Genomic DNA, 13,497 nt, shown 5'->3' with positions numbered 1-13,497 from the left:
AAAAAAAAGCTGAAAATAGCAGGAAGCTTTCGCCTTGATGTATGTGGACCAGAGGACTTGAACCCAATCTCCAGTGGGAACCCTGAGTGGCACCTGAACCTGAGCCACAGGTTCAAAAGTTACCTTAGGGGACCTTCCCATGAACCAAGCAAGGGCAGAAGGGAAAGTGAGTTCGGAGTTAGAGGAGAGCATGCCTAAATCCTGTGGTGTGAAGAAGCAACGTCCATGCTCATCCCCCCGTGGGAGTACCTTCCAGGTTCGCGGTGGTGACGGCTTCTAGTCACACATTATGCACTCCTACCTCAGGGAAGCTTCTCTGTCCTGCACAAAGACATTTCACAGACCCCCTCCCCCCAGAAGATTAAAGCTGAGAGGGGCCTTAAGATCCAGATTGTTTGGCAGATGTGGAAAATGAGGCCGCCAGTGAGGTAAAGCGATGTGCTCAAGGTCACAAAGCTAGTTAGTAATAGCACTGGAATAGAACCCAGGTTTCCAATGAACTTTGCACTGTACACTTCCTTGGTGACACAGCCCACAAACCACCACAGAGTACCTGGAAGACAGGCAGTGAGCCCGAAAAGAACTCTCACCAACACATCTCCTAGCCTAGATCCAATCCCCTATTTCTCCCTGACAACACTCTGATTCTGCTGTTTATACTTTCGGAGCTTTTCCCTGTTCAGCTTGTACTGTGCACGCAGTATGCAAAAACCATACCAGCAATACACTGTCAGGGACTCATTAAAAAAACCCCAATGATAGTAATTGCTCCTACGATGCTAACCCCAAGAAGAGACACCAGCCCTAAGCTTCCAACTCAAACCAGAGAACAAAGACCAGATTCAAGGAATATGCTAATCTCACTCTTTTCTCTGCAAACCCCCCTCTACCAAATTATCCCATCGCTCCCAAGATCAACATGATTCCTGGGAGTCACCACAGAAGTCCTGAGGAAAATATACAGTCCCCACCGGTCCCCAGCGCCCTTACCACACACATAGCAATGTAATCACTTTAGCAACTTCTCAGTAACAAGCTCATTCAAAAGCAATTCTGCCATCTCTCCATAAAGCATGCGCCACAGAACAATGCAAAAGAGGAGATGCCAATTAATTATAGAATGATCACCTCTAATGAACTCTGAAACCCTCCTGCTGTTGGTGACTTTGATGAAAAATCAGGGATGCTGGAAAAAGAGTGAATAGGGACACCTTGGCTACCTTGCTCAATTGTGAATTTCAAATGTACCTCCTCGGATTCCACTGTTGATCCAAACTGCAAAACTACACTGATAAAACAATGAAAAGTACCAGGAAAGTGACAAGTGCACATATCACGTACGGTTGTGAGTCACACCACCAGAGCCCCTGTTCAGGCATCCTCAGTAGTGTCTGATTCTACACCATGGTTGTAGAATTATTGCCTCTGAAAGTGTCTCCGAGCCAGTGAGTGACAAACCCATGTCCTGTGCTCAGGACACCTGGAGATCCTAAGGTAACGAGTGAGTCGCCTGCTTCCCCACCCAGGCCCACCTGCCTCTCTGCACCTCCTAGTTGGCATGGATGCCACTTCTCGGAACAGAGAGAAGCCCTTCCCACCATGAGGCTAAAGGAGGAAAAAGAAGAAACCACGTGCGGTCAACTTGTACCACTACCTGTGTGAGTCCTCTGGTGGGCCTTTAAGTGGGAGCTTTTTGTATAAACTTTCCGGCACCCGTTAAACTGACAGCGGTGAACCCTCTTCTTGTTTTCGGGGCATGCCTCAGCCCCTACCCCTCCTTGTTCACTGTCGCTCTGTCCACTCTTAACTGTCCCAGCTGCCGCCACGGCTGCCGCTGCTGTTGCCACCCCTCCCACCTTTACTGAGCTGAGTGCAGCCTTCTTGGCCACCAGTTTCAACGTCACTGTGCCATCCACGGCTGAGAGAGTCTGTGAGGTTTTGACCAGATGGCGGCTGAGCTCAGGGGACGAGGGGGGCGTTAATGAGGTCACTGCGTTGAGCTGGGCCTGGTTGACGGCTGTGTAGCTGTCTAGAGAAGAGCTGGTTGGCTGGAGGCTGAGGCAGGTCTCAGATAGCAACTTGTCCCGAGAGAGCAAAATGTCCACTGCAGAACTCTTCTCACAGATGGTCGCTTCCACAGGGAGCAGCAGGGGGTCTAAGCGCCGGAAACTTTCCTCAATGCAGGGGGGAGGAGAAGCACGGAGGAAACAGTCTAAGTCCTCACCAAAGGTCTCCGAGATCCTCCTAGGCTCCGTCTGCAGGTAGCGTTCCAATTCAAGGCATGTCTGCAGAGGGGAAGGAGGGAGGGAGAGAAACAGCCATCAGAAGCAAAGAACACCACGAGACCACATGTTGACAGGCTGAGGAAGAAGATACAGGAAGGAACAGAGAATGTTTCATGGCTCGTATCTGAAATTCTCTTGTTGAAAGGTCTGACCTTGTTATTTTCTCCCTGGACACTTCTGAAGGGTTCACAAGGGTCACATGATATGAGTTCAACTACTATAGTTAATGGGGAACTAGAAGCCCAGAAGGGCTATCTCACACCATCAAGTTCCCTGAGAACATTTAATGTTAAAATGGTCTCATGCTCCACAATCCAATTCAGCAGGTGAGATGCTCTAAGCCTCCCTAGGAGTTCCCACGCAAGCAAGAAGCAAATAGAATCAGACAAGATTTTCGTATCAAGACTCCCCACAGTCCAACTTAATTTTTCAAATAGACTTTAGCAAGTCACAAAAATAGGCCAATTTTCCAACTTGCCCTTTAGAATAAACCATGCCCACCCAAACTAAGTCATGAGCTGAACCAACAGCAAGCCCTGCCTTGGGAATGGATTCCCTAACCAGCAGGAATGGACACTGTTCTAAAGAACGCCTTGTATAAAACCTTTGATGCACATGACAAAACCCCCATTGTTTACAGCAAGTTATTCAAAATACAATTGCTACATACTGTGTGGCAAGGAGCATGAGTCCCATTACAATAGTTTGACATCTCTGACTCCACGATAAAAATAAGTTCAATCATAGCTATTTGAATTGGTACAGATAAGACACAATCTATTTCAATATAACGTTTTCACCCGGTAAAGAAGTGAGGAAAAAGAAACCAAAAAAACAGAAAGGTTCAGAGTTTCAACAAATCTTCATCCATGGTGCATGTAAGTCTTTGTAAGATGGGGGAAGCGCTATTATGGCCAAAGCAGATTTTAAGTTTATAATCTAAAAGATCTCCTCACTTAATCCTACTCTTCCAGAATCTGGTAGAAAACCATTGTGCTAACTTATACTATCAGTTCAATTTGCTCTAATTTCTGGGGCTTCAACAAAGAAAACACTGATGGCAAATTTAAAATGTGACTAGCTCCTAATTTACTGCCTCTGTAGAGCTTCTATGTTTTCAACCAATGTTCTGATTCTAGGTTTTTATTCTGTTAAGAATCTATTTTAATGATATACCTAGTTGTGTTATCTGTCAAGGATTTTATTTTGGTGACATTTCAAAAGATTGGTTTTTAATCAGCCTTCTGGTAAAACTCTGCATTACTGAATAAGAAAAGTAGATTTTTAACAATGAATCACCTTTGGGTCTCACTATTGATTTTTAATAGGATAAACTAATGAATGGTTCCAATCTTCATTCAACCCTCATGTCACAAGTGTTCACTCAACTACTGTGTTCACAGCAAGGTGCAAGGCTTTCTGTATGTTAGAAGAAGAAGACAGTGATAGATCCATGTGATGTAGGTGCAGAATAAACAATTACAAGCTAAAAATTACATGAATTTATAAGCAAAGTGGTACCAAATAACATAACAATAAAGTATGTTGATAAGTTCTTAGGGGATGAGTGGACAATGAATTCTGTACTCTATATTATGGAGGTATTAATCAAGGAAAGCTTATTGGAAAAGTAAGTTTGATTCTATTTTGCTTATTGATTAAATAATAGCTCTTGCTGAGTAGCTTCCCACCACTTTATATCCGAAACAAGTACTACCACCTTCTCAGGTCTAGGAATTTGTCTTATCCTTATTTGCCCCTTTTCTGAATTCTATGTTTCAGAGATTTTCCCTTTCATTTTTCCATCTCATTGCTAAAAATTATCATTTACTTCTTTCCAATATTGAAACCCTCAGTGTTAGCCCCAGTCAATTCACTTCTGAATTATAAGATATTACCCCTGAAACCTCCCCTTCCCTTTTTAAACCATCATCTGCCAAGTACAGTGTCTGGTACCCATCAGGTATATAATGTCTATCAAACAAAGATAAAATCAACTTTTTACTATTATTTTGATCATTCTATTCTACTCCACTCTACAAAAGCCACCTGCTGACCCTAACCTGGACTAGGCTGAGGCTAGCAATCCTAGAAATGACCACTAATACATGTCTTCTAGAACATAATTGTAATACTCCTTTAGCTTTGCCCAAAGAGCAGAACCAGACCATAGAGACACAGATATGTTTCAGGTAGAAATCAGCTGAATCATGGGTTATAAGAGGTCCTTCCTGGCCTCACACACAAGGACGATTTCACACTCACAGTCACCAGTGTCTGTGGATAGAGCTTTTGGATGTCATGTCATCTTACATATTTTTAGCTCACAGAATCAAAAGTCACTAAGAAATTGTTGTGATTATTAGGAAGCTCAGATCTCTTCATACTCTAAGGGATTCTAAGGAACTGAGATATTCTAAATGCATTTACACACTCTTCAGGGAAGATAAAAAATAACCTACCCAGGGCTTCCCTGGTGGCGCAGTGGTTGAGAGTCCGCCTGCCGATGCAGGGGACACAGGTTCGTGCCCCGGTCCGGGAAGATCCCACATGCCACGGAGCGGCTGGGCCCGTGAGCCATGGCCACTGAGGCTGCGTGTCCGGAGCCTGTGCTCCGCAACGGGAGAGGCCACAACAGTGAGAGGCCCGCGTACCAAAAAAAAACAAACAAAAATAACCTACCCAGTATGCCCTAGTTTGAATCCCAGATTGAATCCCAGAACACATGGATCACACTAATTATCTAAGGATGGAGATACTTCCCATCATTAAATGTGGGAAAATCTAGACCACTTAAGAGAGGTTATCACTTGCAATCCTAATACAAGGCATTATTATTCCATCTGAGAGTTAGAGAAGCATGAGTACCCATCAGAATGTGCTGAGTAGCCCTCTGAAATCATTATGGAATATTTTTGTCTTGAGAAATCTACTTCTTGTAATATTTGCTGGCGATGAAGCTTAGATAGAAAAGAAGACTTTGTCAACCAGAAACTCATCAGGAGTGTTGGAGATTAAAATGTTAATGAGGAGGAGGATTTCAATGTTAGATTATTTCCAAGCAAAAGAGACAGTTTATTGCCAATGTTTTTGAAAAATAATTATAAGAACTCCCTTAAGAAACGCCTATGATGTTTAATTGGAATTTAAGGTATCAGTATTTACTCAGAGATTTTAATACATATACACACAGAGGTATGTATAGAAATAAATGTGTATATGCATGTATGTGTATATATACATGTATTTCCTAGCTCCGTCAATGAGAAGAGTCTACAAGCAAAGACACCCCAGTAGCAGTGAGCACACCTGGCATGAAGATCTTGGTTTCTAAATATCACCATCCAATAAAGGGAACCAGAGTGCCTTGGAGAAATAGTTGATTGAAAGGGTGAGGCAAAGAAAATAAAGGTGAGACTAGAATATACTGTCGTACCAGAAGGTAAGGAAGTGCTCATAAAGTGATGGAGGCATGTCAAAAAGACTCATGAGCCAACTTGAAGGAGTTCTCAAAGTCCAAATCTAGGCAACATGAGCAACAAAAATGAATAATGATAACAGATTCTAACCCATGGAATACGATTAATATCCATGAATCCATAGTGATATAAATAAACGGTTGAATAAATAAATAAATGGAGGAGATAGATCAGCTCCTACTTATAGTAAAATTACAATTAATAAACGGAGAAGTATTGAAAATAGAAGTATTGAAATAGAAAACCACCATTAGTCAAACAACAAAGTAGTAATGAGTACAGGCAAGAATCACCAATGGATGTTAATATTAATAGATGAAGGTATAATGAGAAACAAGATATTTGCCTAGTCTCAAAGCACCCCCCCAACAAGACATTTATTAAGTACAAAGACAAAAATAATAGTTTTACAGTAGAGAAACCTGGCATGCACCACCTTCACCATATGATGAAACTTTGCAGCATATCGATATCATGCTCCCTGGACATGATAGGCTGAAAAGGGCACAACATTATTCTGTGCCATTCTTGCCAGAAGTACCTAACTTCAATCTAATCATGAGAAAACATGAGACCAATACAAACTGAGGGCCATTCTACAAAATAACTGGCCGGTATTCTTTAAAAGTATGAAGGTCATGAGGAACAAAGCAGAAGCTGTCACAGATTGCAGGAAACTAAGGAGATAAGACAACTAAATGCAATGGATCCCTGCCTGGATCCTGGATGAGAAAAAGGACACCGGTGGGAAAAATAATGTAATTCAAATAAAGTGTATAAATTAGTTAATGGTATTTTATCAAGGTTAATCTCTTGTTCTGATACTTGTATTATGATTATGTAACATTAAGGGAAGCTGCAAAGAGTGTATACAGGAACTCTATGTACAATTTTTGCGACTTAATATAAGTCTAAATACTTGTAAAAGAGAGAGAGAGAGAGAGAGAAGAAATGCCCATCGGCACACTAGGAGTGTCTCCAGATTGCAAATTTCGATACAGAGTTCAAATGTTTGTTTGTCCTCCAGAACCAGGGATTTACTCTGTCCCAATGACACTAGCCAGCAAACTCCAAATTGGAGTCAGCAGATGTCAATTTAATGACATAAATCATGGCTGTCTGGTACCTCACCTTGGAGAAATGAGGCTTTCCTCAGCCTGACCTAACAATACAACTTAGGGCTTGAGCCACTGGATCAGCCTCCACCTTCTCAAAAATCCACTACCGTCAGCAATGGGGAGGAAACGCACCCAACTGCAAAGTGACTTTCTTATTATTTATGAGTCACAGATGAGTTTTGTGAAGGCTGTCCGATATCTCAATTTCGAAATGCATGGCTTCTTCTAGTTTCCTAACAAACATCACCTGAATTTGGCTTTGAAATGATCACCCTGAAATATTTTAAAATACTCTCCATTCTCTTCATAGCTTTCTTGTTGAAACATGCTTATTAAAATGATAATCCAAGACCTAGTTTTAAAAAAAGAAAAAAATTCAAACCTGTTAACTGCCATACCTGCTACTTCTATGATAGGATCCACAGGCAGAATTTGACAGAAAACAGGATAATCCAAGTCTTGCAGGACAAATTAAGTTCACCAAAATCTCCCTGCTGTTGGCAAGAGGTAGTTACTTTCACAGGATCAAGAAATATGTAAGAAACTTGGTCATATGTGGGCATGATGATGCCAAGGTTACCAAATGGCTCTTGTTCAACCTGTCCTTATCTCATCATAATTTACATGAAAATTGCCAGTCAAGATTGCAAATATCTCCAGGTGCTTTTGCCATTTCCCCTAAAACCCTCCCCCTAAAGGGTTTCCCTCACCTATTTTTCCTCTCCTTAACTTCCCCTCATGCCCATATGCTTGACACAATCTTTTGTTTTCTCTCCCACTAATCATTCTTTCATCCAAAGTTCAGCATAAAGTCTATCTCTTTCAGGAAGCCTGGTTTAGGAAACACAGAGTTAAGAAAATATGCTGGCTGTCAAGTGTTGAAAGACAACCCTCCTCAATCCTGGACAATTAAATTGTGTCTCCAAAATGAATCTAAGGGTCCATAAATTGGTAGCATGTCTGGTTTATTAAGATTATGATCTCCTTAAAAGCAATGACCATATTGTTTAAATCACATAGGTCTCAAACAATAAAAATAATCTTTTAGAGCTAAATTCTACCTTTGCTATCTCAGATGGGAGATATGTCTAAGTATTTGAAGTGGTGTAGCACTGTAAGAACTTTCTAAAACATAAGCTTACCTCACAACCCCCATCCATCACCACCACTGAAACTATACCCATGTTTGGTTGGGGCAGACTCTAGTCCAGCCTCCTCAATGCCATCCCTTTAAAGCCAAATGTTTTTAAAACATAAAAAGTTCTAGGTTTTTTTTCTGTCTTTTAATTAGAACATAAGACAAAGCCATTGGTCCAATATTCTTGCCACCACTCAATAACTGTGTCACTAGGAGTAGTTATTTGTAGTCTTTGGATCCACATATACTTGAGTTAGTGAGTCAAAAAAGAAATGGAAGAAATAAAAGAAATGGCATTTTGCTAATGATTTCTTTCTGGAATAATATAGTCATTGAAATAAAGTGCCACCTACACTACTACCTATGTTCGTAATCAATTATCAGTCATTTGTTCCCTTTAGCCAGCTGCCCTTCATTCTAAGTATTCCACCTATTTCATTCACTTAAAAGATCCAAGAGTTAAAAGAACAAAGAGATCAAACAAATTGGGGAAAGAACATAGAGGCAAAAATATGGGGAGATAACAGCAATCTCCTTCATGGAAACTTGCAAAGTCATGCTTCTTCTGAGATCAGACCTTGACCTACTGATGCTTCCAGCAAGGAAGGGGTGAATTTTGGCTCCCAGAAAGAATGCTCACCCAGGTAACTGCACACGCAGGTGAACTGCACTTGGCTGCCCATGGGAGCCCCTTCCTGACATTTATTATGTGTGGTTTTGTCACGTGCTATTAACCATGGTGCCACAGTCCCCAAAGAGTCTGAAGTATAGAAACAGGGAGACGAACCTCTTACCTTTCTCCTGGGAGTGTCCCAAAGCTTAATTACTTTTCTGTGCTCTGAAACTCACACACAACCCAGAATGGAAATTCAAAGTGACACAAAACAAGCTACTGACAGTAGGGTAATTTGTGCTTCTTTTGTAAAGCAATCTTCTAAAATACTCATTCTTTCTAACATATTATTAACTAAGTTCACACTTCACACTTTTTGGCAAAATCTTTATTCTTCTAACTCCAAGCCAACTTGAAAACTCTATAGGATTGCAAAGATTGATATTTATGGGAACTTTGTGATTTTTTTTTTTTTCCCCTTCAAAGGATGGTATGATGTAATGGTTCTGACACATTTCTAGTCTTTTTAAATTAGGTCAGAGTTGAAAGATGGGAAAGGAAGTTGAAAGCATGGCCAGAGTTCTGGTACCAATTTTTCTGAGGGATTGGGGGAGGGAAAGGAAGCACCATAATTGATAAACTCAGTAAGCCTATGGGAGAACCTCACATAACAGGCACCTCAACTTTTTGCCCATCTTCCTGGGTTTCGACATTTCAAAGCAGTTCTGAGGAGGAGAATGTAACAGTGAACCTAACTCGTAGCAGAGAGGAGGTATGAACCAGTGACAAGAATCAAACTTGTAAGACCTAGAGATAGATTTTAAACAAACATTCACTTTTTCTTGACTTTCACTGCCAGAAAATATTTGGGTGGAAAGTTAGGAGAGAATAAATTCTGTCTAGAAATTGTGGGTGAGCAAGTATATGGTATAAGTGAAAATCTCTTACTGCGTTTTTTAGCTATTAGGTTAAAAAAAAAAGAACCCACATCAACAGCACACCCCAGAGGTACAACAGTATTACCCATCACTGTCAGAACTGCTGAACTCCGCAAAACCACCACAGCACTGTAACCAGTGTAAGATGCCATTCCTTCCCACTGTCTCTCACATCGACTGGTTGCTGGAGCTGAAACCAAATTAAGTATTTCCCTCTAGTAATCTGTAAATTCTGAGAGACAGTGCTATGAAAATTAACTGAATTCTAAACAAACATGAAAGTTGGGAAATCTCTACCAAAACCCCTTCAGTGTTTCTCCTCCCCCAACTATTTTCAACATACAAAGAAAATATTTGCTGTATATTTTTCCTTTGGGGAGGCTGGGGAGAAAGGAGACAAAATTAAAGGCCTGGGGAGAGCGTGAGGTCTCTGAAATAGACAGCCTCAAATACCCCTTTCATCTCCCAAGGATTCCTTAGTTGCAGCGCATTAAAAACAAACAAACCAACAACCACCAAACAACTCAAATCCGAATTAAGAGTTAAGGCGAATTTTACAGCCATGTAACCTGCGCAGAGTTGGGGCCCACGTCTCGTGCTCCTTGTCTCCCAGGCCTCCAACAACCTGGAAGAGCTCTTTCCTCCTTCACATTGTCTGTGACCCTTAAAATTCAGTGTCCACTAGGGACAAGGTGGCCCATGCACGAGAGGCCATCCCATTTTGGTTCAGGGTTCTTCTTCCATACGTTACTTTTCAGAACACACCAATGAGAAGTCTATCACTCTGGCCTCTACCTACAATTACTGCACCTACCCTACATCAGCCCTTAAGGAGAGTCACTCGCTCTCAGTTGGCCACTGAACTATAACTAAAGTCAACTTCTGAGTCATGGAGAGACACCACTGCTCATCACAGCTAGATCACAGAACATGCTGGGGTCCACTATCAACTTGCTTCCCAGTTAAGTCTCCATTTAGCTTGACACACACTGGAGGAAATCCCATTTGTTACTTTAGAGCTTGAAAATAAGTTTCATTAGATGTCTCTGCTTCAGTTATTATACTTTCATAGACAAAATAAAATTCATGCCTTAATAGTCAAGGAAAAATCATGCTACACTGGAGCAAAGACCCAGATCTGGGCTGAGAGTGTGGTTTAAAAAAGAAAAAGAATGTACAAGAGACAGCCCCAAAGGAAAAGCCCATCACTGTGCGGGAGAGGGCCAACCAGTCCTTGCTCAAGAAGAAGGGCACCCTGCTCCAGCAACTCATGAGAGCCCAAGGACTCGGGAGAAGGCCTCCCCCCTGAGGGGTGATGCTTCGCAAGAACAATGATCCTGACAGTTGCTCAGCTTCACCATTAATTCTCCATAAAGAGCAGTTTTTGCGATGAGCGCTTGTGTCAGGAGGGGCCCGATGGTTCAGAAACCTGTAATTATTCTTGGCTCGCCACCCCCCCACTGCCTCTGCACCTGTGTCAGTTCAAGGCACCAGCTGGCCATGTCTTGCCTCCTGCCTCTTAAAGGGGTGGATTGCGGCTGGGAGGGGGCGGGTGGGCAGGGGAGCCTTCATTGAAAACCCACACTCAAGTTACTTGCCTCTTCTTCCAAAATGCAAAAACAAAACAAAAATTTTAAATTCACCAATCTCATCCCTTCCCCCAATGGGTCTTGCCAAAGGAAACAAATAAACATTAATTGGCTAGAGAGCCTTCATTCAAACCAAAATTACTGAAAAACACAGTAACAGGGAAAGGTCTGACAAGGGGTTATTAATCCTGTTTTACAAGCCGCTCTTACTCACCCCCCTACCCGCTCCTGTGAACTTTGCACACACACGCACACACCCTCCCCAAACTCCCTGGGCCCCTCTGTACTGAGTGGCCAAGATCGGAACATGCCGAACCCATGACATCATCTCCCCTTCCTCTCCCAAATCACTTGCACAGGCTGACTCAGGCTACTGGGATTTTTTTTTTTTTTTTTAAAGCAAGCTCATTTCATTGACTCCCTTCTGGACCATTGCTACATCCTTCTCAGTCGGGTAAATTAAATATATCCTTCCTCTACCTCCCATAAAAAATACGTATACATACATGATTGTTTTTCACCCCAAAGCACAGCTGCCCAGGTGTACAATGTATACATACACACACACACACACACACACACACACACACTCACACACAAACCCACTTGAAGCTTGAATTTCCCAAGAACAACAGGTTCAAATCCCATCGGGGCCCTCAGTGGCAGATGCAATTTAGTGGCTGGTGATCACAGAGGATATTTTCAAAACCAAGAGAGTTTAAGCACTTCCACTGTGGAATGCTGAAGACAACGTAGCGGCACTAAGAGGAATGTTTGTTTTGCTCCTCAGACTTCGAAAAGTGACAGCCAAAGACATAATGAAACCAAGCCCTAAGCCGCTTTTCCTGACATAGATGGTTGTACATTTACTTAATTTAGGGTCCTTGGAATCAATTTCCCAAAATATTCACGGTGCCTGTGCGGGTGAGCTACTGCGCCGCTCACCCCAGTTAAGGAGACGGGCCCTGTGCGCCCTGGAAGGCAGAAGCAAGGCGGCTAAGAGCTGGCCCTGGAGGCAGGCTGCCTGGCTCCAAAATCGGGTTGCACTACTTACTAGCTCACATCACTGCTGGGCAAGTTACTTGACCCCTCTGCCTCAGTTTCCTCATCTGTAAAGTGAGATAACAGAAGAAGCTACACTGCAGAAGTGTGTGAGAGTTCAATCACTCTCAAGTGTCAAGCGCTTATAACAGGGCCTGAAACACACACTATGGATGCTATAGCCAATATATAATGTGTTCTTTTCATTACACATCTAAGAAGAAAATAAATATATCAAGGGCACGGAAAGGGAAGATAAAAACACCAAATAATTATCAAGGTAAAGCAAAGCTGTTGAGTGGAAAAGGTTAAGTGAGCAGGGGACTCCGGCTGCATGACCTACCTCACTGGGCTGTTTTCTCACCTACCAGGTGAATGGATGGGGGTTCTCAGGAACCTACTAGTCTGGAGTTCCAGGAGGCCATGAAATAGTGGTGGAAGGGTAAAGAAACATGGGAATGGCTCATTCAGTACAGGTTTGAAGGAACAGACCAATGGTTTTGCTGCCCAACTGGCTGGTGAAAGGAAGGAGGCTGCAAAACCCAGAAGAAGGTGGTCTTTGGCCTCTTTCTTCACAGGCACCTCTTGGCCTCGCTCATGAAGCTTAAGACACTCACTAACCCAAGTTTACAGATACTATGAAACGAATTCTCTGGTTCACTGTGGATATGAGCCTCGCCAGCATCTAAATATAATCTTCACCAGAATATGGGCTCCTCAAAGACACCCGGACTTGTTTTTGACTCATGGCCGGATTCAAGCATTTGTCTTGTCGAATGAATGAATGAAGCAACTCTCAAACAAACAATTCAGTCAAAATGTCAACACATTTGATCACAATTCTGGTCAGGCAGGGGTCGAAGAGTATGATACAAGCCCCAAATTCTTCTTCCTCCACCAAAAGAACACCAGAAACAATATGTATGCATATATAACCAACAACAGTCCTTGTAGGCTTCAGCAGTATTTTAATATTTAATTACAGGTGATATTAACTTGTCTCTTCAATGTTTTTCATTAAAGAAGAAAAAAAAGTTTAAATGCTTACTGTCTGGGATACACCCAGCATTCCCAAATGTGAGGCACATTTAGATTCCTACAAGGCCATAGGGAAGCCCTGTGTAGGAAGTAAAAGCCATTTCCTCATCTCAGAGAATGTTCCTCTTCCTCCTGCCACTTCATCTTTTCTCCTCTGGCCTCCAGAAACCACCAGGAAGAGAAGCCATAAACACAAGTGGACAAGGTGCTGTTCAACTCTCATTTGTATTGGCAAAAAGAACCTGGCCTGGGAATCAG

General features: G+C 42.3%; 1 protein-coding gene across 1 annotated transcript in view; it reads right to left on the bottom strand.

Annotated features, from left to right (window-relative positions):
• Positions 1–13,497, bottom strand: part of KLF7 (Kruppel like factor 7) — a 109,450-nt gene that overhangs the window by 66,557 nt on the left and 29,396 nt on the right. Inside the window, exon 3 of the mRNA XM_029225175.1 lies at positions 1,655–2,285. Within this exon, the coding sequence (XP_029081008.1) occupies positions 1,655–2,285 (631 nt within the window). The remainder of the gene's footprint in view (positions 1–1,654; positions 2,286–13,497) is intronic.

Source organism: Monodon monoceros, unplaced genomic scaffold (genome assembly GCF_005190385.1).
Source record: "Monodon monoceros isolate NGI ecotype Baffin Bay Population unplaced genomic scaffold, NGI_Narwhal_1 Super_Scaffold_16, whole genome shotgun sequence".
NCBI classification, from domain to species: Eukaryota; Metazoa; Chordata; class Mammalia; order Artiodactyla; family Monodontidae; genus Monodon; species Monodon monoceros.
This window is presented reverse-complemented; position numbering and strand designations above follow the sequence as displayed.